Source organism: Panthera onca, chromosome B3 (assembly GCF_046562875.1).
Source record: "Panthera onca isolate mPanOnc1 chromosome B3, mPanOnc1 haplotype 2, whole genome shotgun sequence".
Lineage (NCBI taxonomy): Eukaryota > Metazoa > Chordata > Mammalia > Carnivora > Felidae > Panthera > Panthera onca.
This window is the reverse complement of record NC_138344.1, coordinates 59,958,359-59,984,512: the sequence shown is the minus strand read 5'-3', so window position 1 is coordinate 59,984,512 and position 26,154 is coordinate 59,958,359. Positions and strand designations below refer to the sequence as shown.

Here is a 26,154-nt window from a genome sequence, read left to right as displayed (position 1 = left end):
TCCAAAGTCGTCATATAATCATGTAATGAGAAAGATGGATCAATAAAACTAAGTTGTTTGTCTAGAAGAATAAAATTCTTTAAAGTTGATTTGAATTAAAAGAAGCAGAGGCATTGACAACTAATACCTGTTTGGGAACCTGGTTCTACCACTACCATAAAACCAGGATAACTAAGGGAACTACAGGAACTGCATAAAATTGGATTAAGGATCTTTTAAAAATAATATTTATTTCTACATAAATAATATATGCTTAATGTAGAAAACTTGGAAAATTTAGAAATAAAGTAAAATCAGCCCACATTACTCATCATACTACCTATTATAGCCATTGTTTTTGTCATTATGATACTCTGTTTTTTTCTCATATAAATTTTGTATATGAGTCTTTAATATAAAAAGGTAATTTCTATTCTCTTTTGCTAATTTTTTTTCCACTAAGGAATTTGTTATGACTATTTTCTGACATCAACTTACATTTTATAACATGATGTTTTTTGTCATAAATATACCTTTACTTAGCCATTTACCTCTTGTTGGACATTTGGTTCCAATATTTCCCTCTACTATATAAATGCTGCTTGCAACTAAAAACTATATTAGTTTTTTGGGATAAATTCCTAGAAGTGAATTGTTAGATAAAAGAGTGGACACATTACTCTTTATACTTTCTTATATAATTACACAAATTATTTATTAAATTCATCATTTTTCATCTGTCTTCCCTCATTAAAATATAATCTCCATGAGGGCAGGGGTCTTTGTCTGTCTGATGCCTAACACAGAGTAGGCCCCCAGATAAATATTTCTTGGATGAATAAAAGGGTATTTTTAAAATAGTCTTAAAAAATTAAAAAAAAAAATGTTTTTCATATGCACTGTTAAATTATCTTCCAGAGAAGCTTGGCAATGTATCCTCTTTTTCCCTCAGATCTCACCTGTCCCAGGTACTGACAAAAAACACGTCAAAAGACACACTCTACAGTGTTGAGAAGAAAATTCAAGCCTCTTTTAATTTCACCTTCTAGATATATATAGCTTTACTATATATCATCACAGACTTACAATGTAAATTTATTATTATTTTAATTTACTTTTATTACTTGTGTGATTAAGCTTTTTAGGAATATGACTAGCATTTGTATCTCATTTTTACAAGTTTTTTGTGTGTCATTTATTTTTCTTTGGGGATCTTTAATAGTCACCTAGATCCAGCTTTGAAAACTTTGATGTACTTCTGAATCACCAGGGAACATGAGTAAGAGACAGGTTCTGATTTAGTAGGGCTGAGATAGTGCCTGAGATTCTGCATTGCCAACAGGCACAGGGGGATCCCAATGATGATCTGGGGTCCACCATACTTTGAGAAACAAGAACGTAGATTATGTCTCTTCACTGTGAGTTAATCTCCAAGTGAATGCTGTCTTGTTGGAGAAAGCTAAAGAAACTGCAGTCTCAGTTCACTCAGCCTGCAGTGCACTGTGCACTGTTTTTCTTTATTCTTATAAAACATATTGTACTTCGGGTACAGTGAAGGTGGACTGTTTTAATTTGATCACTTCGCATAACTATAAAACTACCATGTTTCAATATGGGTCTAACTATCCAAATTCTGAAAGAGTAATGCTGAGGCAATCTATAATTTTCTTTTTTGATGGATCAGTTGTTTTGATTCTCTTTGGTCGTATATTTTTCTTATATAGTTATTTCTGGTAGTGATGTCATTTCCACTTTTGTTAATGAGGCCATTTTAAAAACCTTAAATGAAGTTGCACCCCTGTATCTGTTTTACATTAACGTTGATTTCTCTGCAGGCCCGGGTCCTTTTTGTGATGATTGTGTTGGTCCAGCTCACCATTCTCATTACTTTTAGGTGTCAAGGATATCCAGAGCATAAAGGTAGTCATGGCTCCTTTTATTCTTAGGAGACTTCATTTTATTTTTTTATTTTTTTTATTAAAAAAATTTTTTTTTAATGTTTATTTATTTTTGAGACAGAGAGAGACAGAGCATGAATGGGGGAGGGTCAGAGAGAGAGGGAGACACAGAATCCGAAGCAGGCTCCAGGCTCTGAGCTGTCAGCACAGAGCCCGACGCAGGGCTTGAACCCATGTACCGTGAGATCATGACCTGAGCTGAAGTGGGACACTTAACCGATGGAGCCACCCAGGCGCCCCAGGAGACTTCATTTTAAAGTGTCATATAGTTGGGTTCCAGAAGATGGCGGCGTAGGAGGACGCGGGGCTCACAGCGCGTCCTGCCGATCACTTAGATTCCACCTACACCTGCCTAAAGAACCCAGAAAACCGCCAGAGGATTAGCAGAAGGGAGTCTCCGGAGTCAAGCGCAGACTAGAGGCCCACGGAAGAGGGTAGGAAGGGCGGCGAGGCGGTGCGCGCTCCACGGACTGGCGGCTCGCCGGCCAAGCAGAGCCCCTGAGTCTGGCTGGCAAAAGCGGAGGGGCCGGACAGACTGTGTTCCGACAGCAAGCGCGACTTAGCGTCTGGGAGGTCATAAGTTAACAGCTCTGCTCGGAAAGCGGGAAGGCTGGAGGACAAAGGGAGGGAGAGCTGCTGAGCCCCCGGACGGCAGAGCTCAGCTTGGCGGGGAACAAAGGCGCCAGCGCCATCTCCCCCGCCCATCCCCCAGCCAAAATCCCAAAGGGAACCAGTTCCTGCCAGGGAACTTGCTCGCTCCGCGCAAACACCCAACTCTGTGCTTCTGCGGAGCCAAACCTCCGGCAGCGGATCTGACTCCCTCCCGCTGCCACAGGGCTCCTCCTGAAGTGGATCACCTAAGGAGAAGCGAGCTAAGCCTGCCCCTCCACCCCCCGTGCACCTTGCCTACCCACCCCAGCTAATACGCCAGATCCCCAGCAACACAAGCCTGGCAGTGTGCAAGTAGCCCAGACGCGACACGCCACCCCACAGTGAATCCCGCCCCTAGGAGAGGGGAAGAGAAGGCACACACCAGTCTGACTGTGGCCCCAGCAGTGGGCTGGGGGCAGACATCGGGTCGGACTGCGGCCCCGCCCACTAACTCCAGTTATACACCACAGCACAGGGGAAGTGCACTGCAGGTCCTCACCACGCCAGGGACTCTCCAAAATGACCAAACGGAAGAATTCCCCTCAGAAGAATCTCCAGGAAATAACAACAGCTAATGAACTGATCAAAAAGGATTTAAATAATATAACAGAAAGTGAATTTAGAATAATAGTCATAAAATTAATCGCTGGGCTTGAAAACAGTATACAGGACAGCAGAGAATCTCTTGCCACAAAGATCGAGGGACTAAGGAACAGTCACGAGGAGTTGAAAAACGCTTTAAACGAATTGCAAAACAAAATGGAATCCACGATGGCTCGGCTTGAAGAGGCAGAGGAGAGAATAGGTGAACTAGAAGATAAAGTTATGGAGAAAGAGGAAGCTGAAAGAAAGAGAGATAAAAAAATCCAGGAGTATGAGGGGAAAATTAGAGAACTAAGTGATACACTAAAAAAAAATAATATACGCATAATTGGTATCCCAGAGGAGGAAGAGAGAGGGAAGGGTGCTGAAGGGGTACTTGAACAAATTATAGCTGAGAACTTCCCTGAACTGGGGAAGGAAAAAGGCATTGAAATCCAAGAGGCACAGAGAACTCCCTTCAGACGTAACTTGAATCGATCTTCTGCACGACATATCATAGTGAAACTGGCAAAATACAAGGATAAAGAGAAAATTCTGAAAGCAGCAAGGGATAAACGTGCCCTCACATATAAAGGGAGACCTATAAGACTCGTGACTGATCTCTCCTTTGAAACTTGGCAGGCCAGAAAGGCTTGGCACGATATCTACAGTGTGCTAAACAGAAAAAATATGCAGCTGAGAATCCTTTATCCAGCAAGTCTGTCATTTAGAATAGAAGGAGAGATAAAGGTCTTCCCAAACAAACAAAAACTGAAGGAATTTGTCACCACGAAACCAGCCCTACAAGAGATCCTAAGGGGGATCCTGTGAGACAAAGTACCAGAGACATCACTACAAGCATAAAACATACAGACATCACAATGACTCTAAACCCATATCTTTCTATAATAACACTGAATGTAAATGGATTAAATGCGCCAACTAAAAGACATAGGGTATCAGAATGGATAAAAAAACAAGACCCATCTATTTGCTGTCTACAAGAGACTCATTTTAGATCTGAGGACACCTTTAGATTGAGAGTGAGGGGATGGAGAACTATTTATCATGCTCCTGGAAGCCAAAAGAAAGCTGGAGTAGCCATACTTATATCAGACAAACTAGACTTTAAATTAAAGGCTGTAACAAGAGATGAAGAAGGGCATTATATAATAATCACAGGGTCTATCCACCAGGAAGAGCTAACTATTATAAATGTCTATGCGCCAAATACCCGAGCCCCCAGATATATAAAACAATTACTCATAAACATAAGCAACCTCATTGATAAGAATGTGGTCATTGCAGGGGACTTTAACACCCCACTTACAGAAATGGATAGATCATCTAGACACACAGTCAATAAAGAAACAAGGGCCCTGAATGATACATTGGATCAGATGGACTTGACAGATATATTTAGAACTCTGCATCCCAAAGCAACAGAATATACTTTCTTCTCGAGTGCACATGGAACATTCTCCAAGATAGATCATATACTGGGTCACAAAACAGCCCTTCATAAGTTTACAAGAATTGAAATTATACCATGCATACTTTCAGACCACAATGCTATGAAGCTTGAAATCAACCACAGGAAAAAGTCTGGAAAACCTCCAAAAGCATGGAGGTTAAAGAACACCCTACTAACGAATGAGTGGGTCAACCAGGCAATTAGAGAAGAAATTAAAACATATATGGAAACAAACGAAAATGAAAATACAACAATCCAAACGCTCTGGGATGCAGCGAAGGCAGTCCTGAGAGGAAAATACATTGCAATCCAGGCCTATCTCAAGAAACAAGAAAAATCCCAAATACAAAATCTAACAGCACACCTAAAGGAAATAGAAGCAGAACAGCAAAGGCAGCCTAAACCCAGCAGAAGAAGAGAAATAATAAAGATCAGAGCAGAAATAAACAATATAGAATCTAAAAAAACTGTAGAGCAGATCAACGAAACCAAGAGTTGGTTTTTTGAAAAAATAAACAAAATTGACAAACCTCTAGCCAGGCTTCTCAAAAAGAAAAGGGAGATGACCCAAATAGATAAAATCATGAATGAAAATGGAATGATTACAACCAATCCCTCAGAGATACAAACAATTATCAGGGAATACTATGAAAAATTATATGCCAGCAAATTGGACAACCTGGAAGAAATGGACAAATTTCTAAACACCCACACTCTTCCAAAACTCAATCAGGAGGAAATAGAAAGCTTGAACAGACCCATAACCAGCGAAGAAATTGAATCGGTTATCAAAAATCTCCCAACAAATAAGAGTCCAGGACCAGATGGCTTCCCAGGGGAGTTCTACCAGACATTTAAAGCAGAGATAATACCTATCCTTCTCAAGCTATTCCAAGAAATAGAAAGGGAAGGAAAACTTCCAGACTCATTCTATGAAGCCAGTATTACTTTGATTCCTAAACCAGACAGAGACCCAGTAAAAAAAGAGAACTACAGGCCAATATCCCTGATGAATATGGATGCAAAAATTCTTAATAAGATACTAGCTAATCGAATTCAACAGCATATAAAAAGAATTATTCACCATGATCAAGTGGGATTCATTCCTGGGATGCAGGGCTGGTTCAACATTCGCAAATCGATCAACGTGATACATCACATTAACAAAAAAAAAGAGAAGAACCATATGATCCTGTCAATCGATGCAGAAAAGGCCTTTGACAAAATCCAGCACCCTTTCTTAATAAAAACCCTTGAGAAAGTCGGGATAGAAGGAACATACTTAAAGATCATAAAGGCCATTTATGAAAAGCCCACAGCTAACATCATCCTCAACGGGGAAAAACTGAGAGCTTTTTCCCTGAGATCAGGAACACGACAGGGATGCCCACTGTCACCGCTGCTGTTTAATATAGTGCTGGAAGTTCTAGCATCAGCAATCAGACAACAAAAGGAAATCAAAGGCATCAAAATTGGCAAAGATGAAGTCAAGCTTTCGCTTTTTGCAGATGACATGATATTATACATGGAAAATCCGATAGACTCCACCAAAAGTCTGCTAGAACTGATACATGAATTCAGCAAAGTTGCAGGATACAAAATCAATGTGCAGAAATCAGTTGCATTCTTATACACTAACAATGAAGCAACAGAAAGACAAATGAAGAAACTGATCCCATTCACAATTGCACCAAGTAGCATAAAATACCTAGGAATAAATCTAACCAAAGATGTAAAAGATCTGTATGCTGAAAACTATAGAAAGCTTATGCAGGTAATTGAAGAAGATATAAAGAAATGGAAAGACATTCCCTGCTCATGGATTGGAAGAATAAATATTGTCAAAATGTCAATACTACCCAAAGCTATCTACACATTCAATGCAATCCCAATCAAAATTGCACCAGCATTCTTCTCGAAACTAGAACAAGCAATCCTAAAATTCATATGGAACCACAAAAGGCCCCGAATAGCCAAAGTAATTTTGAAGAAGAAGACCAAAGCAGGAGGCATCACAATCCCAGACTTTAGCCTCTACTACAAAGCTGTCATCATCAAGACAGCATGGTATTGGCATAAAAACAGACACATAGACCAATGGAATAGAATAGAAACCCCAGAACTAGACCCACAAACGTATGGCCAACTCATCTTTGACAAAGCAGGAAAGAACATCCAATGGAAAAAAGACAGTCTCTTTAACAAATGGTGCTGGGAGAACTGGACAGCAACATGCAGAAGGTTGAAACTAGACCACTTTCTCACACCATTCACAAAAATAAACTCAAAATGGATAAAGGACCTGAATGTGAGACAGGAAACCATCAAAACCTTAGAGGAGAAAGCAGGAAAAGACCTCTCTGACCTCAGCCGTAGCAATCTCTTACTCGGCACATCCCCAAAGGCAAGGGAATTAAAAGCAAAAGTGAATTACTGGGACCTTATGAAGATAAAAAGCTTCTGCACAGCAAAGGAAACAACCAACAAAACTAAAAGGCAACCAACGAAATGGGAAAAGATATTTGCAAATGACACATCGGACAAAGGGCTAGTATCCAAAATCTATAAAGAGCTCATCAAACTCCACACCCGAAAAACAAATAACCCAGTGGAGAAATGGGCAGAAAACATGAATAGACACTTCTCTAAAGAAGACATCCGGATGGCCAACAGGCACATGAAAAGATGCTCAACGTCGCTCCTTATCAGGGAAATACAAATCAAAACCACACTCAGATATCACCTCACGCCAGTCAGAGTGGCCAAAATGAAGAAATCAGGAGACTATAGATACTGGAGAGGATGTGGAGAAACAGGAACCCTCTTGCACTGTTGGTGGGAATGCAAATTGGTGCAGCCGCTCTGGAAAGCAGTGTGGAGGTTCCTCAGAAAATTAAAAATAGACCTACCCTATGACCCAGCAATAGCACTGCTAGGAATTTATCCAAGGGATACAGGAGTACTGATGCATAGGGGCACCTGTACCCCAATGTTTATAGCGGCACTCTCAACAATAGCCAAATTATGGAAAGAGCCTAAATGTCCATCAACTGATGAATGGATAAAGAAATTGTGGTTTATATACACAATGGAATACTACGTGGCAATGAGAAAAAATGAAATATGGCCTTTTGTAGCAACATGGATGGAACTGGAGAGTGTGATGCTAAGTGAAATAAGCCATACAGAGAAAGACAGATACCATATGGTTTCACTCTTATGTGGATCCTGAGAAACATAACAGAAACCCATGGGGGAGGGGAAGGAAAAAAAAAAAAAAAAAAAGAGGTTAGAGTGGGAGAGAGCCAAAGCATTAGAGACTGTTAAAAACTGAGAACAAACTGAGGGTTGATGGGGGGTGGGAGGGAGGGCAGGGTGGGAGGGAGGGCAGGGTGGGTGATGGGTATTGAGGAGGGCACCTTTTGGGATGAGCACTGGGTGTTGTATGGAAACCAATTTGACAGTAAATTTCATATATTAAAAAATAAAAAAAATAAAAAATAAAATAAATATACCTTTTTTAAAAAAAAAATAAATAAAGTGTCATATAATGTGCTCACCACCACCAATATAAATACCAACATAAATTGTCTTTGCCTGAGCTCTGTGAGGTGCAGTCTTCAAACTTACACGTTTTCCACACTACTTGATCTTTTTTAAAAAATTCAGGTTTTTGGTGCTACATTGCAATAATATGAAGCTCAACCAGAATCGGGGCGGGGGGGGGGATAGATATCACAATATAGCTCAAAATGAGCACACATCTCTGCCAAATATTGAAGATCCTCCACAGTCAGGTCCTATCTAATTAGCCATATCTTCAACCAGTTACCTATATTTTAGCCTGGATAATTTTTCACTGTTCTCTACACATACCATATTCATTTCTGCTTCTGGGCTTTTGCCTAGGCTATTATCTCTAATTCATTTTTATAAACTTATCTAAATCTTACCTTCCTTTAGGGCTCACCTCAACCCCTCTTTTTCATACAATTTTCTCCATTCCAGATCATAATGAACTCTTGTTTCTTTGAATCCCTATCGTCCTTCCTAAAAATTAATGCTGTAGTTGGTCAGTCACCTTGCTTATGTAACCACTGCAAATGTATATACACTTTCTCCTCCCTTGAGGATCTGTGGTCCTTTAGTCTGTGGCCACAGAATGGACCTTCTCTGTGTGAAGCCCAAACACTTGGCACTTTTGGCACTATATTTTAAGAGAAGTTAATTTGAAGAGCTTTAGAGATCTCTTTCAAATGGAATAAGAGGATAGCTGTGAGTTAAGAGCTGTGTCACATATGGGAGAGGAGTATTAGATATTCATACTTAATATTAGACTGGAGAAATTTTGATATTTCTTTGATATACTTTTGATATCTTTTCATATATCATTTGGAAGTGTGTACATTTGGATACTAAATCCCACAGAAAACAGAGACTTGTCATATTTTGAGCATAGCACTATATTTCAAACCTACATGTTTAATCATGGAAAAAGGTATGTGCACATGCATATGTGTGCGTGTGTGCACATGTGTGTCTCACAGCTATACCATTGCTTTGAACTTCCTACATTCTACAATTCTAAGTGAACTGGCTTATCAGAATTCCCGCCAACTTCTGAATTTAAAGTGGCATCATCTGTATAGTTATCATATAACAAAAGATTTGCTGAATGTATAATAGTCCATGGAAGTCTTCTAGAAAATGAACTGTATGTGTGCTTACTGGGTTTTTCAAATTTATTCTGTTTAGGGTCTCCAGGATTTATAAATTTGGCCTCATTTTCCCTCCACGTCTTGAGCAAACTAAACATCTTCTACTATTCTGTGTTGCTGCTAACCCTATATACAGCACTGGGTAAGTCAATTAGGAAACTTGAGATTGTGGAGAATTCTGCCATATATGGAGAATTTTGACAATAGAGTCATTTAGGCTCTTGCGAATGTAATGAACAGCACATAGTTTCTGTATAAATCATTTCCTGGAACATGGTCTTAGGAAATAAAGTTCTTTCCTAACACATTTAAAGAACATTTAGTTGACACCGAGTTAACTTAAGCTGAGAAGACCGTTAAGGAATTAGTGTGTAGAGAGCAACCTTCTTTGACTACCTTAAAGTTTTATCCTTTATTTCATCACACTTTTTATTCCCTTTATTATCATCATAATGATAATCATAATGATTATCTTCTGAGTTAATCATCTCTTCTCTCATTAGAATATCCATTGAGGTCTTAATCTGTCTTGTTCAGTGCTCTATGCCCAGCGCTAAGCACAATGTGTTATATATAGTTCAATGAATATTTAGTAATGTGTGGCTCTTAAACACTCAGCTCAAAAAAGAAAGAAACTGAGATGAGCAGTGAGTTCAGGCATATCCGAGTTATTCTGTTATATTATTATAACCAATACTTAGTCACTTAGCCACTTAGGGAAACAGAAAACACTGTGAATCTCTTTTTAAAGCTTTTTACTGATGTTCCTTAGTGACTAAAAGTCAATTAGGAGTAGATTAGCCTACTTGTTACTTAGTCTTGTGCTTTTATTTGACCTCAGGACTTTTCTTTGCTCACTAGTAAACTCCCACCAGAGAACAGAAAGTAGTTAAATTAAAAAATATATAACACTTTAGAATTCTGTGTAACAAACTATGGCAGATGGTCCTTTGGAGGTCAGTTTCCTTGTTCTAAGCTAGGTTGAAGCTATTTTAGACACTTATCTTGCACTAGAAGGTAAAGCAAGTGATTTGGTTCCTGGCTGTAAAAGAAAACATTAAATGGGCTGAATTTTGCTCCATGTTTAAAAGTTGAAACTTGCAGGGAAAACTTTTTTAGACTCTGTATCCATTGGAGGTTAAATAATATACATCTGAAAAAATTACCTATGACTTTTTAAAGCTGAACCCTAATATTACCAGCAAATGATGGTATTTGCATTTTGAGAACGGAAGTCTTGGCTGTCCATTAATCATTCTTGACAATATAGTAGTTCCAGAAACCTACACCCTGAGAAGGGGAAGTAAATAATAGGGCAGAGAGAAAAGTCATTCTGACATTCTAAATGAAAAGCAAGTTAAATTTTGTACATGTTAACCTTGAATGTGTAGTTGATGTACGAAGTAATGGCTTGGGTCAGCAAGTAAAGGTCAAAATACTTCATTAATATTAATAAAAAGAGAAGAAGTCCATTTTAGAAAGATCAAAGTGGTTGAAGTTTATTGCTTAAAGGAGTAAATAGTAGTTACCTAGAAAATTAGTTCCCATACACTTTGCTTCTTAAAGGAAATGGTAATGCATTATATTAGGTTACTATTGCAACAGAATCTTCTAAAGTTTCTGAATGTACTCCAATGTGTTTCTGGAATCTATTCAGGTACAGCATGTACTCAGACGATTTTATAATTAGACAATTACGGAGCAAAGGAGCAAATGGTTGGCTAGCTAGGACATAGGGTACAACGTAGAGATTAGCAAAGAAAAAAAGCTATGCCGGTACAATGCTTCTAAATTTCTTTTTTACATTTATTTATTTATGAGAGACAGAGCACAAGTCGGGGAGGGGCAGAGAGAGGAGACACAGAACCCAAAGCAGGCTCCAGTCTCTGAGCTGTCAGCACAGAGCCCAACACGGGGCTCAAACTCACAAACTGTGAGATCATGACCTGAGCCAAAGTCGGATGCTTAACCGACTGAGCCACCCAGGCGCCCCACTAGTACAATGCTTATAGATGACTACTCTCACACTTATTATTCCCATAAATGTACCTCGTGATGTATATAATCATGATCACAGTTATTTAATCTTCTGCTTTCCTGTCCATTGCCTCTTTCAGGACCATGGTTTGTTGGTGAAATCATTGAAGGCAAGTTGGGTTGCTGCTTTTCCTTTGGGATCTTTGTTGATGGACATTTCCTACAAGGCAGCCTAACATTTATAGTTGGAATTCTGCAGGTAAGAAGTCAGAAATGGAATTTTAAAACATCTTGGCTTTTTGGACTAATTGCATAACAGTTTTGAATTAAATCCAGTCTCAAACACTATAGATCATATTTTCTAATTTACTGGCAGGGTAATCTTTAATATTTGTTGTTTTATTTGTTTTTGAGTGCTTCTTAAGCTCGCTGTTCCACTACTCTCTAATAAACATCTAAAATACATTTTGCAGTCAGGGTTTATAAAAAGTGAAATAGATTTTTGTTTTTGTAGTTTGTTTTACTGTGTTTTTCCATTGATAAAAAATGAAATATGGGACTTATAGTAGAATAAATATAAGTAAACCAAAATTGATTATGATAATGAAGAAGGAAAATGTTTTAGAGGGAAGAAAGGAAAAATAGACACACACAAAATGGGTTAATTATCCCGTGGAAGCTGCACTGGGTAAGAACTAGGCCTAGGCTTTTTAGTGATGTCTTAGCAGCATACTTGTTTGGGAAAACATTGATAGGTTAGGTTTACATTTGGATTAAAATTCCTTTAAAGCAAACACACAAATAAAAAACTGACCTGTAGCAAATCTCTGTATATAGGTTTGAAAAGTATTTACCTATTTATTTATTTTACTCACCTAATGGGACTAAGGTACTAAAATCTCAAATGATGATCTCATGTTTGGGAAGAGATCCAAAAACATTGTTAAAAATGAGTTAACAGCCTCATAACAGGGCAATAAAGCATAATCAGCAGGATTATAGACAAAGAGGGAAGACTTCTGCCTAGTAAACACTGACCAAAGACCACAACATTCTTGGTATAGCAGTATTTTATTTTATTTTATTTTATTTTATTTTATTTTATTTTATTTTATTTTTATTTTATTTTATTTTACTTAATTTTTTTAGGTTGAAGTATTTATTCTTTTTAATATAACTTATTGTCAAATTGGTTTCCATACAACCCCAGTGCTCATCCCAACAAGTGCCCTCCTCAATGCCCATCACCCACTTTCCCCTCTCTCCCACCCCCCATCAACCCTCATTTTGTTCTCAGTATTTAAGAGTCTCTTATGGTTTGCCTCCCTTCCTGTCTGTAGCTTTTTTTCCCCCTTTCCCTCCCCCATGGTCTTCGGTTAAGTTTCTCAAGATCCACATATGAGTGAAAACATATGGTATCTGTCTTTCTCTGACTGACTTATTTCACTTAGCATAATACCCTCCAGTTCCATCCACGTTGCTGCAAATGGCCACATTTCATTCTTTCTCGTTGCCAAGTAGTATTCCATAGTATATATAAACCACACCGTCTTTATCCATTTATCAGTTGATGGACATTTAGGCTCTTTCCATAATTTGGCTATTGTTGAAAGTGCTGCTGGTATAGCAGCATTTTATGTGTGCATAGGTCCCGAGTCTGGTTCAGTTCTCTTTTATGTATTATTACATAAATACGTAAGGAGGCTGTCTCTCAGGAGTACTCTTACAACAAGTAAAACCTGAGCCTTACTAAAAGGTGGTGTTTATATTCATATTTTAATAAATAGTACACTAATACTGGATTTTATGTATCATCTAGGCCTGTGGCTCCCAAACCTGTTATCCCTACCCTTGACTTGTTCTCTGCACTTCAGGTGCCTATATATCCAACTGCCATTTCACATCTTTCCTTAAATCTCTAGCAGCCATCCTCAATATTACATGTCTAATAGGAACTTTAGTTTCTACCCCAAACCTGTTCCTCCCTCATTTCTTTCCAATTTCAATAAATGGCTCCACCATTTACCTAGTTTTTCTAGAATGTATCCTTAATTTTTCCCTTTCCTTGTAATATGCTGTATTAATTCATTAGCAAGTAATCTCTTGTTTGATCTCCCTCCAATGCATATCTTGAATCCATCAATTCTTTCCATCTCTGTTACCACCACATTAGTCTAACTCATAATTATTTCTTGTCTGGGCTACTGCAGTGACCCTCAGGCTAGTCTTCCCACTGCTGCTTTTGCCTCCCTACTGTCAGTTTGCCACACAGTGTCCACTGTTGTCCTTTCAAAAGCTTAATCAGCTCACTCCTGAGCTTAAAGACCTTTAAGCAGAGTCGTGACATGATCTTGGTCCCGCTGACTGCCCTAATTTCCATCCCACTCATCATGTTCCATGTTCGTGGGCCTTAAATAGGCTAAGACCTCTCCCACCTCAGGGGTTTACATTTGTGTCTTCTGCCTGGAATGCACTTCATTACCCTGAGTCATTCCTGTTCTTCAGGCCTCAGCAAACCCATCTCTCAGTTACCCTCTTGTGACCCAGTTATTTCCTTCATTGAATTTATCACAATCTATAATGATTATTTTTTTGGTCTCTCTCTCTCTCTCTCTCTCTCTCTCTCTCTGTTAGAGTGTAAGCTCTATGATGCATCCTTTCTAAGTTGTTCACCAGTGTGTCCTCAGCCTAGAGCCTATCACAGTGCCTGCCATGTATTGGGAGCACAGTAATTATTTGGTGAATGAATGAATGAATCACACGGCAGCTAAATTTGAATTATAACTTAAATCTTCTGATTCGCATTCCAGTATTCAGCATGCTACTTCAATTAAAAATACATGGGGCGCCTGGGTGGCTCAGTTGCTTAAGCATCCAACTCTTGATTTCAGCTCAGGTCATGATTTCACTGTTCATGAGATTGAGATCCGTGTTGGGCTCTGAGCTCACAGCACAGAGCCTGCCTGGGATTCTTTCGCTCCCTTGCTCTTTCCCCCTCCCCACTCATCCCCTCTTCTCCTCCCCCCCCCACCCCAAATAAATAAATAAACTTTTAAAATACAGAGATAATGGGGGAACCTGACTGGCTCAGGTGGTGGAGCATGCAACTCTTGATCTTGGGGTCATGAGTTTGAGCACCATGTGTGGTGTAGAGTTTACTTTAAAAAAAAAAAAAAAAAAGAATAGGGCTCCTGGGTGGCTCAGTCTGTTAAGTGTCCGACTTAGGCTCAGGTCATGATCTCATGGTTTGTGGGTTTGAGCCTCACGTCAGGCTCTGTGCCGACAGCTCACAGCCTGGAGCCTGCTTCGGATTCTGTGTCTCCTGCTCTCTGCCCCTCCCCCCACTCTCACTTTGTCTCACTCTCTCAAAAATAAATGTAAAAAAAAAATTTTTTTAAAGAATAATAAAATAAGAGATTAAAAAAAATAGTGATGCCTACATCCCCCCTCACTCTGCTAAAAAGGAGTGTGTGTATGTATGTACATATACTCAGTTCATTTCCAGCTTAAACATTACTGAGGGCTTCAACATAAATGATACCTACTTTTAAGATGAACAAAAGGATACAGGCAAATGTACAACTAACTATAAGTCACCTCTTGCTGAGTGTTATAAGCAACTGTGATTGAAGCATAAACAATCAGAGAATCAACCCCCAAGAAAGAGAGCAACATATTGTTAGGAGCCACCAATAATGTGTTAATGAGACCTGGCCCCCTGAGGTCTTGCTAATAAGATAATACCCTGTTCTGCTTCTCTTTCCAGCTGGCATTTTTTAACATCCCCTTGATGGTTTACCTGTGTTGGAGCTTGTTGCAGCGGTGCTTTGGTCACAACTTTCGGTCCCATCTCCGTCAAGGCAAATACTTGAAGGTTATACCTGTTCACCTACTTATGTTACTGCTGTACATCTGGCAGATTTATTCCTGCTATTTTCTTCATATGACATATGGCACTCTAGCTTTTTTCTTCTCCCCTTTGCGGACCTGGTTGACACTGTTGACACCTGTTATCATTCGTTGTGTGTGGACACTGAACTCTACCAAGCTTGGAACCTTCATAGCGCAGTTAAAAAGCCACTTAAGCTCCTAAAAGCCATGCCTCACCATCTGCCTCTGTAGCCCAGGCCCCTGGCCCAGCAGCAGGTGGAAGGCCAGTGTTGGTGGGCAGGCTTCAGGGAGCTGCTGCACCTTGGACACCTGGGAGTTGGGGAGGATTACCCACTACTGATTCCTGCAGAATGGACTGCAGAAAAATCTCTAAATAATGCCATGATTCCTTCCTTCTCCAAGAAGGCAAAGAGTTGATTTACTTTTGTGAAGAGAAAGTCCTAATCAGGAGATCCACAGGGCAGGGGCTGGGTGTGTGAATGGTTGTATCAGAAGCCCACTGTATTTTTTACGGTTACTTCACGTAAAGTACCTAGCACAGTGTGTGGAACTCCGCAGCTGTGAAGGGTGCCACTTTAGGGGCAGGGAACCAGTGTGAACTTGGGCCCTACCCTGACTACCCTTGAGGTACTAGCTCCCAGTCTTCTTTTCCCTCGAGGTTATGGGCTCTCTGGTTCTTTAGGTGGTTTTTTCTTTTTTTTTTTTTTCAATCTAATCAAATAAATGAATGATGGGTAAGAACTCTGACTGAGTTGTGTGTGTGGGGGGGGGGGGGGCCCGGCCTCTGGGCGGGAGGAGGCGTGGCCGGGCCTTGGGGGAGGAGCACAGGTGTGACCCAGCCTCTGGGGCGGGGTGGGTTGTTGTTGCCGGAAACGAACCCGGGTCCGTGACTCCCGGAAGTAGAACGCCCACAAGCAGAGCGGCTCGGCAGCTTCCGTGGCCGCCTTTGTTTGGAAGTTCCAGGCAATCTTCTGAGATGGCGAACGCAGCCGCGCCTACAGCGTCGGTCCCCACCCTAGCTCCGCCTTTGGAGCAGATCCGGCACTTGGCAGAGGAGCTGCGGCTGCTGATACCTGGAGTGCGGGGTGAGCTGATGCCGTTGGGACGGGCGACGGCAGGGGCGGGCTTGGTTAGGGAACAGGCCGACTGTGGCGCCGGCGGGGGCGGGGACACGGGCGGAGAAGGTGGGGGCCGGGAGTGGCCTCGCTTATCTCTGCTCTTCCTTTTGCCCCTCGCCTGGCCCGCGTGCCACACCCACTAGTCGGCGAAGCCCTGGAGACCACCAAGGAGTTTAATCCTGAGACGTTTTGGAGGAGACTCAGTGAGTGCCTCTCCTGTTGGGGACTTGCATTTTTCATCCCTTCCTGTGTCCTAGCCCTTTTTCCCTCCCGCTTTTGCCCTGCCGCATCCTCTCGGTGGGGATACCTCACCTTCCTCATCCTGAGCACTTAGGAAGTTGGAATATAAAACATAGATTTGGGGAGGTGTTTTTGAGGCTTCTCAGCCGATAAGGGTTGAGAGGAAACGCATCATCCGCAAAGTTCCTGCTGCAGCTGCAGCTGCAGGCTTATCTTTTTGGCACTAACATGTTGGCTCCAGCCTCCTCTGTCATCCCACAGATGAGGCAGCTGTGAACGTGTCAAGGGAAGCTACGACTCTGACCGAAGTCTTCTCTCATCTTCCACTGCCCTCTCCACAGGTGGGCTTTACTTTTTGGAATTTTTGTGCTGCCTCGTTATTCATTAGGAATCCAATCATTTTCTTTCCACCTTTTCCACTCAAGCCAGGGGATTTATTTTCCACAGCTGTTAAATAAGATGGCAGTTCTCACCTCACAGGATTCTTGTGAAGACCAAATTGCCAAGTGCCTTCCTTACCTGGACTAGGCAGATCTTCTAAATAGGTATTGGTTCAATGCGAAGTTCATCCTGGTTATTTCCTTTCTGATATATATATATATATATATATATATATATATATATATATATATATATATATATTTTTTTTTTTTTTTTTTTTTTTTTTTTTTTTTAAGCACTTGCTGTTTGCTAGGTGTTTTCACATCCATGATTCCCATCTGACAGCTGAGTAAACAGGCTTATAGGCTCAGGTAAATAAGCAGTGGAGCTAGGATTTAAATTAGGGTCTATCTGATGTCTAAACTACACCTTTTCTGTTATACTACACAATACTCTTTATATTGAATTACTTTTTATATTTAATCAGTAACATATTAACAGTATAAATTCAGAAGATGTCAAAGTTAAGTGTGCTGAAAAGTTTATATCCCCCCTCCCCGGTTCCTTTTGTATTGTTCCATATGTGTTTGATGCATGTACACACTTACATGTATATGCCTGCTTCTTTTTACACAATTGTTAGGATACCATACACACTTTTCTGGACCTTCCTTTAAAAAAAATTAACATGGCCTGCAAATTGATTTTTTTTAATGTTTATTTATTGATTTTTGAGAGAGAGAGAGAGCACAACCAGGGGAGGGGCAGAAAGAAAGAGAGAAACACAGACTCCAAAGCAAGCTCCAGACCCTGGGCTATCAGCACAGAGTCTGATGCAGGCTCAAACTCACAAAGCGTGAGATCATGCCGTGATCGGAAGTTGGACGCTTAACCGACTGAGCTACCCAGTTGCCCTTCAAATTGATTCTTAGCAGCACATATAAAGTTGCTCAGTTCTTTGTAATGCTGCATAGTATTCAGTAGAGTTGTTATAACCATAATTTATTTAACTGGTACTTTATGTGAACATCTAAGCTGTTTCCAGCTTAGACTTGTAACTATTATAAACAATGCTGTGGTAAATTGCCTAATACAGTCTTTGTGTATGCATGTATATCAGCAAAAAAAAAAAAAAAAAAAATCCCAGAAGTGGAATTTCTGGAGCAAGAATTTATGCATTTTTAAATAACCCTTTATTATGGAAACCAATTTGACAATAAATTTCATATATTGAAAAAAAAAAGAAAAAGAAATTGTGGTTTATATACACATTAGAATACTACTTGGCAATGAGAAAGAATGAAATCTGGCCTTTTGTAGCAACGTGGATGGAACTGGAGAGTGTTATGCTAAGTGAAATAAGTCATACAGAGAAAGACAGATACCACATGTTTTCACTCTTACGTGGATCCTGAGAAACTTAACAGAAAACCATGGGTGAGGGGAAGGAAAAAAAAGTTAGAGAGGGAGGGAGCCAAACCATAAGAGACTCTTAAAAACTGAGAACAAACTGAGGGTTGATGGGGGGTGGGAGAGAGGGGAGGGTGGGTGATGGCTATTGAGGAGGGCACCTGTTGGGATGAGCACTGGGTGTTGTATGGAAACCAATTTGACAATAAATTTCATATAAAAAAAGAAAAAAATAAATAAATAACCCCTTATTATAAAACTGAGGAAAATAAACATGGTGTTATAACCAGGTGTGCTTTATTGCCAGTTTTTCTAGAATGAGGTATACTTAATTTGGGAATCAGGTTATTTTAAAATGGCATATTCATTACCTTATTTGTTTTTCATAATAGTTTCATTTTCTTTCTCAGTCTATATATCCAGATGTTTCGAAATGAAAAAATATTCCTTTGCTGCACCTACAATGATAAACTCTCCCCCTAAATACCCTAGAGATCTATGATGAGAAAATAAGAAATGAATTATTTGAGAGCATTTTAAAAGATTTGTGCAAGGAAGTCAGTATTTATTTCAAGGGGAGTATGACTATTACCTTACCTGTTGTCTCTTTTCTTTCAAATATATTTGGGATTCGCTGCTAATATTCACAGTTGATAGGATACCATGAGGAGGCAGCATGAACTATTTTTCTGTACATGCCTCCGACATTGGTTTCACTTACAGTTAAAAAGTTAGAATTTGGGGGCACCTGGATGGCTCAGTTGCTTAAGCGTCCGACTGCAGCTCAGGTCATGATCTCACAGCTCGTGAGTTCGAGCTCCGCGTCAGGCCCTGTGCTGACAGCTCAGAGCCTGGAGCCTGTTTCAGACTCTGTGTCTCCCTCTCTCTCTCTGACCCTCCCCCGTTCATGCTCTGTCTCTCTCTGTCTCAAAAGTAAATAAACATTAAAAAAAAATTTACAAAAAAAAAAAAAAGTTAGAATTTGGTTTTGTTTGAATTATGTGTGTTTGAATCATGATTGCTTCCTTAGGATCTTAACGTGTTAGTCCTACAGAAGTATGGCTTTGTTTTTTATGTGTTTGGATGTTGAAGCAATGTCAATTGCCTCTGGTTACCCAGAGGATGAATATAAAGCTTTAAACACTTATTCTCACACATTGTACTTACCCACCATCCCAGACTGATAACAATTCATGGACTGGCCCCAATCAGTGGACCACATTTTATGTAGCACTGGCTTAGAATATAGCGGAAAAATGAGGACAAGGAAGACAGGAGAAAGCCAGTGACTGCTTAGAAGGAAAATAGTCAACCTTGTAGAGTCCATGCTAATTTCTTTTAGGTGTGTGTGTGAGAGAGCGAGAGATCAGACACCTGGTTAATGGTCTAAGATAGGGTTGGCAGATTTTTCTGTAAAAAGCCAAACAGTAAATATTTTAGGCTTTGCAGGCCAGCTACCTAACTCTGCCCTTGTAATGTGAACACAGTTATAGATAATATGTAAATGAGTGTGGCTGTGTGCCAGTAACACTTTATTTCTAAAAACTGTCAGTGGGCCTAATTTGGCCCGTGGGCCATAGTTGCCAACTCCTGGTCTAAGATATGGTGAATACTTCACAGCAGATCATGAGTATCTTGGGATGTAAAATATTAGGAATAAGTTTTTCCTGATGTTCCTTAATGTTTTATTGAGTTGTCAGCTCAGTCACGGGGCCAGCTAATTCCTCTCTGCTATGTGCTGAGAATAGTTCAATTCCTAACTCAGAATAGGACTACAGAAAATGTTTATAGATGATGCTGTACAGATGTCTGCTCTCTTCTACAGCAAATGGACTGATGAATCTAATCCATTTCTTTTTTTTTCATTCTGAAATTGATCCATTGCCTCATAGGAAACACAGAGGTTCTGTGAACAAGTCCGTGCTGCCATCAAGGCAATGATTGCAGTATATTATTCACTTCCCAAGAATCAGGGTAAGCCACTGTATACACATAAATGTTTGATTTATAGATCAGATCTTTGCTAATATGACAGCTTCTGTCCTGAGACTATTACCTTTTCTTCAATTTGAGCATGTAGTGTAACTTGCTCACGTAAAATGCCCTCAAAGATAATATAATATCAGTGACCTCCATAAATAATGCTTTATGCTAAGATATGGATGCTGTGTTACCATCTTCCCTGCTTTGCCTGACTCAAAGGTTTTTAGTTTTCACTGGCTCCTCCCCCTCTAACCCATTATAACCACTATAGATGCTGGATCTATAGGGGCCTCCCCGGTCTCCTCCACCCATATGACATCACACACTGTTTCTGAGCTCCTTTACAAGTTAAGTGACCTCCAGCCCTGCCTGTAGGGTAATGCCTTGATTATAACCATGCCAAAATTATAAATGAATGCATGTCTCATGGATCTTTAGGGTTACTCAGAGATAGTTTAAACTTCAAGTGTTTCAGCCACAGTTGCCAAGGGACCATTGACCTTAACGAATGGATACATGCTGTCATGGAAGTATTTTGTTCCAGATCTCTTTTGGAGAGCACTACTCAGAAATGGTGGGAGGAGCAAGAAGAAGACATGGGGAAATACATAAGACCTGAGTTTTGTGTTGGTACTCACATTACTTTAAGTTCTGAAGGGCTTAAACTCTCAAGAAAGCAGATGGTGACTTCCAGAAAGGAGACCAGGCTGCTTAGTCTTTGGGTTTGGCTACAGGAATCACTCTGAGAAAGCTGGTACGAAGCACCACTCTGGACATCGTAGATGGCATGGCTCAACTTATGGATGTGCTTTTCATGACTCCAACTCAGAGGTAGTGATGCTACAATTGGGTTTATCAGTTAATGGGGTTCCTTGCTTCAGGGAGCGGAAAAAAAACTCATTTCAACAGCAAAGTTACTAATAGCTGAGAATGATGTCGAGCAAGATCATTCTTTTTTAGGAGAGAGGAACATTGGTTATTCATATATCCTTATTGATTCCTTTCCCCAGCTCAGAGAACAATGACCTTATTTCCTACAACAGTGTCTGGACTGCATGCCAGCAGGTTCCTCAGATACCAAGAGGTGGGTGAGAGTGGGAAATGGGCTGTTGACTCTGCTGGCCAAAGCAGATAGTTCTCTCATATCTAGTTTGTAGTTTTGTAGCATGTGTATATTTTAACTTACAACTTAGTGGAATGCATATAGTTTATCAGTAACATCAAAAAATAGGTATTAACATTTTTTGACAGTCTTTTTAGCTCTTATACTTAAAAAAATTTTTTTTTAATGTTTATTTATTTTTGCGACAAAAAGAGACAGTGTGAGCAGGGAAGGAGCAGAGAGATACGGAGACACAGAATCTGAAGCAGGCTTCAGGTTCTGAGCTGTCAGCACAGAGCCTGACATGGGGCTCAAACCCACGAACCATGAGATCATGACCTGAGCTAAAGCCGGACACTTAACCAACTAAACCACCCAGGCGACCTAGTTCTCATACGTTTTTAGCCCTCTTTCTGTGGCCGTGTCTTGTTGAACAAATGTGATTTGTTCTCCTGGTCCTGCCCCAGGAGCAGTATTATGGGACACACTGAAGCCCCTATGAGGTAGTGCCAGCTGGGCCAAAAGCAGTGTTTGTCAAGAGGACCATGAAGAGGAACATCATGTTACCATTTTATTTCTTCTAGTGGTGAATGATGAAAAGCTTTTTAACTCCTCTGGTTACCCAGAGGATGAATATGAGAAAAATTTTATTAAACCACTGCTCTTGTTGACTATCCTTGGCACTCTTCACAAATGGGAACACCATTGGTTGCCATTTGCAGACTTCACAGAATTGTTGGGTTTCTCCTCTAATTCTAGTGCTTCTGATTTTTCACTCGTAGATAACAAAGCTGCATGCCTTTCAATGCTGACGAAGAATGTGGATTTTGTGAAGGATGCACATGAGGAAATGGAGCAGGTGAGGGGACAACTCCATGATCATAGATGATACTATAAAGAAAGGAAATGTCCTGAGCATTAACTCAATAAGTCCCATCTTCACTCCTGGCTTTCAACTCCCATCTCCTACCCACACCAGTGTGTGATTTAGTACCACTCCCCTCTGTCTGCTGCTGGGCAAGGGGAGTGAGAACAGGGTGCTTGAACTCTGTAGCCATTAGTGAAGTAGCTGGCTGAGGTTTGGGGATAACTCAGACATGATGCTGAAAGTGTAAAAGCCTTGGTTTTTTGTTTTTTGGGGTTTTTTTGGCATTCAAATATATCATGGCATGTCTTAGGCCGTGGAAGAATGTGACCCGTACTGTGGCCTCCTGAATGACACTGAGGACAACTCTGATAACCACGGTGATGAAGAGGATGATGGGTTGGGGTATCCAAACAATCGGGACTTATATTGGTCAGAGGAGGATCAAGAGCTCATAATCCCATGCCTTGCACTGGTGAGAGCATCAAAAGCCTGCCTGAAGAAAATCCGGATCTCAGTGGCAGAGAATGGGAAGAAGGATCAGGTGGCCCAACTGGACGACATTGTGGATATCTCTGACGAGATCAGCCCTAGGTAAGTGGAATCCCCACTTGAAACATGTGAGCAGCAGCATGTGACCTCAGCTTGTGTTGTCACCTTAAGCTTTTCCCCCAGTTTTTTATTTTGAACATTTTCGACCTACAGGAAAGTTGATAAAAGTATTGCATTGAACATCCATGTATCCTTCATCTATGTTCACCTGCTCACATTTTTTTCAATATTGGTTTATTTCTCAATGGATTAGATGTGCCATTTTTCTCCTGAACCATTTGAGAGTAAGTTGCAGACATCAGTGACATTTCACCCCTAAATACTCAGCATGTATCTCTAAGAACAGACATTATTATTATATCTGCGAAATATAACGTTGAATAGAAAATAGTTACTATTCAAATGTCCCCATTTGTCTCTAAAATGTATTTTAAAGCCTTTTTTTTTTTTTTATCAAGGGGTCTGTCATAGTGTCACAGTGCATTTGGTTGTCATCTCTTGCAGTAGTCTGGTTTGGTTGTAGTCTCTTGCAACTATAACAGTTCCTATCCAAGAATCTAGGTCAGTTGTCTCACAGAATATCCAAAAATCTGGATTCATGTGATTGTCTTTTGTATGATTATAGATTATATTCAAGTTAAATATTTTTTTGGCAAGGATTATAGATTATATTCAGGTTAAATATTTTTTTGGCAAGGCGATCACATATTTGAGTATTTTGTGCTTCTCATTGTATCATATTGGGCAGGTGCATAATGTTAGTTTGTCCCATTATGAGTGGTACTAAATTGCATCACTTGGGTAAAGTCATGCCCACTTGAGTGACATCCATGGATGAACTCCACAGTTATTAAATTGATGGTTTCACATCCTCCCATTTTTAACTGAATTAATCATGTCCTATCATATAGGCCAAGGGAGTTTTTCCCCCCAGATTCCTAGGGAAATGGGGTAAGTAGATATTTAGTACATATCAGTTGAATTGATTCTGGTTGCTCAATTTAAGGAATTAATAGGCATTTATGGGACATTTCTCACATTCTCTCATGCCTTAATTGTGTACTGAAAACCACCCAGTTCAGCTTTGTTCCTTTTTTTGTTAATGGTTATTTTTGCTTTCTGTCCTTAGTGTGGATGATTTAGCTCTGAGTATATACCCACCTATGTGCCACTTGACTGTGCGAATCAATGTAAGTACCAACTTGAGGGAATAGCTACTGACCTAAATGTAGAATTTCCCTAATTACTAATATTTCCTTTAAGCTATAGGAAACATATTTATTTGTTACACTAGGATGCCAGTACAACAATAATGTCACAGTTCTTACATGTATTTCTGCCTGATAAATATTTATTGAAGTTGAATTCTAATAGCCATGAGTTCTGGTACTACTCTCTTCCATAACCTCTTGGGCAGTCACTTAGAAAAACCCAAAGACCTTAGAAAATGCTACTTTGAAAAAGAAAGTTTGATTTACCACAGTACTTTAGTATCTTCTCAACCTGAAGTTGTAAATGCCTGATTTCTGGTGTAGGCAAAACCAAGTGTTCCAGAAACATACTCTGTTCTAATATAAACACATTGGGTGATTTAACTACAAAAGGTCAAGCTCTTTATAAAAATCTGATTTTATTGTATTCTTTCATGTCCTGAGGCCTGTGCTAGAGAGAATTCTATTATTTTTAGAGACTCAGATTATCTCTACAGTTACTGGAAAAAGAAGTAAAACTACCAAATGGCTTATATCTTGTATTCAGAATTTTCAATCCTAAAAATATTTGATAAATTAGATAGTGGAAATTAAATTCATCAAATGTATCTTCACAGTGTGCATATACCTTAAAGTAGAATAGGATCCTTTTGGGCATTAACTTCTTTTTTCACATTCACTTTTATAAATTGACTTCCCAAGAAATAAACATCATTAGCAATATGCCTTGTCAATTACTCCAAATAAAAAAAAAATTAAAAGATGTACTATATATTGGTGGCATATATATATCCTCATGTTATCTTGTTACCGGTATGCTTAAAATTCTGTACATAGAATTTTTTTAAAAAGGAACTTCAGCTGTTCCTGCTATATATTCAAAGCTATCAGCAGTTGGGACAAATTCAGGTTATATTCTTACTTTTTTCATTTTTTAAAAATTTAAAAGTATTAACAAATTTTTAAAATTTATAAAATGTTAAAGTAGCAATACTAATAAGATTTTGCTAAATAGAAAAGAATCCTATAATTCTACCACCGTAATGTAACCAGAATTTTTGTTTTTGCACTTTCCTTCAAGTTTTTTTTTTTTTTTCTGTTTTTTTATTACTTGAGTCTTAATATATCTTGGCTTTCCTTTCCTTTTTATAGTAGGACTCAGGGTGAGTAACTTCTCTGTTTCTTTTCTAGTCTGCAAAACTTGTATCTGTCTTAAAGAAGGCACTTGAAATTACTAAGTGAGTATGAGGACTTCTCCCCAAATAGCTTTTTTGAGAATAAACCTATCCAATCATTCTCAGCTCCCAAAGCCCCATTTTAAGAAGTAGAAGAACGTGGGTGTGATGTTTTCTTTCCACTTGAGTTGTGGAGCATCTAAGTTTCTACAAAGAAACTTGCCTTCTCTTACTATAGTTTCGTCTGTGCTCCTTTTGTGGGTAGGTTTTCCCTTGACAGTATAAATTTAACTTCTCTTTCTCCCCATTCCATTTTCAGAGCGAGTCATGTGACCCCACAGCCAGAAGATAGTTGGATCCCTTTACTCATTAATGCCGTTGATCATTGCATGAACAGAATCAAGGAACTCACTCAGAATGAACTTGAACTGTGAGTTTTCAGGCTCATTTGCACTCTCCATTCTCCTTATATCACAGGTAGCCTCTGATGTCTGCTTTTAAAATGGGGCTAGAATGCTTTCTGGATCAAAATGGAGTTCCTATCCATCCTTGTCAAGAGACGCTACTACCAAAGATTGTTGGTTAGGCCAGACTGGCAGTTATTTATATACTACATAAGTCTGATATATTTTTCTGTGCTAGATACAAAAGATAATTGCATGAGTTTGCATTTCTGAATCGTGTTTCAGAGATTCCTGCAGAAGCTGCCTTATTCCCTATTTGCAATAAAGTGTGTTAATTCATTGTTAAACCTATTGATGGGCTTAATAAAATGTTGACCTGCTGGTAATTCAATAAGTAACCTTTCAAAGTTTCTTTCTGTCAGAAATACAGTGGGTTGAGACTAGCACATCGCTTTCATTTGGGTTTATAGGTCTAACGGTCTG

General features: G+C 39.6%; 2 protein-coding genes across 12 annotated transcripts in view; both read left to right on the top strand.

Moving 5' to 3' along the window:
• The window catches only part of TMEM62 (transmembrane protein 62), a 39,062-nt gene extending 23,097 nt beyond the window's left edge, over positions 1-15,965 (top strand). For all 6 annotated transcript variants that reach the window (XM_078448553.2, XM_078448558.2, XM_078448556.2 and 3 more), the window contains 4 exons: positions 1,815-1,899; positions 9,400-9,504; positions 11,480-11,598; positions 15,106-15,965. In XM_078448553.2, the coding sequence (XP_078304679.1) occupies positions 1,815-1,899; positions 9,400-9,504; positions 11,480-11,598; positions 15,106-15,432 (636 nt within the window). In that variant the 3' untranslated portion in view covers positions 15,433-15,965. The remainder of the gene's footprint in view (positions 1-1,814; positions 1,900-9,399; positions 9,505-11,479; positions 11,599-15,105) is intronic.
• Positions 15,966-16,107: 142 nt separating this feature from the next.
• Positions 16,108-26,154, top strand: part of CCNDBP1 (cyclin D1 binding protein 1) — a 78,267-nt gene continuing 68,220 nt past the window's right edge. For 3 of the 6 annotated variants that reach the window (XR_009606045.3, XM_060618798.3, XM_060618796.3), the window contains exons 1-11: positions 16,109-16,315; positions 16,492-16,551; positions 16,850-16,929; positions 20,272-20,353; positions 21,097-21,193; positions 21,373-21,446; positions 22,247-22,323; positions 22,643-22,923; positions 24,011-24,071; positions 25,284-25,330; positions 25,587-25,697. Coding sequence is in view for 5 of the 6 variants with exons in the window: in XM_060618798.3 (XP_060474781.2) it covers positions 16,207-16,315; positions 16,492-16,551; positions 16,850-16,929; positions 20,272-20,353; positions 21,097-21,193; positions 21,373-21,446; positions 22,247-22,323; positions 22,643-22,923; positions 24,011-24,071; positions 25,284-25,330; positions 25,587-25,697 (1,079 nt within the window). In the remaining variant the exon portion in view is untranslated. Of the gene's footprint in view, positions 16,316-16,491; positions 16,552-16,849; positions 16,930-20,271; positions 20,354-21,096; positions 21,194-21,372; positions 21,447-22,246; positions 22,324-22,642; positions 22,924-24,010; positions 24,072-25,283; positions 25,331-25,586; positions 26,066-26,154 lie in introns of those variants that run through there. The other 3 variants (XM_060618795.3, XM_060618799.3, XM_060618800.3) reach the window with 3 other exon arrangements.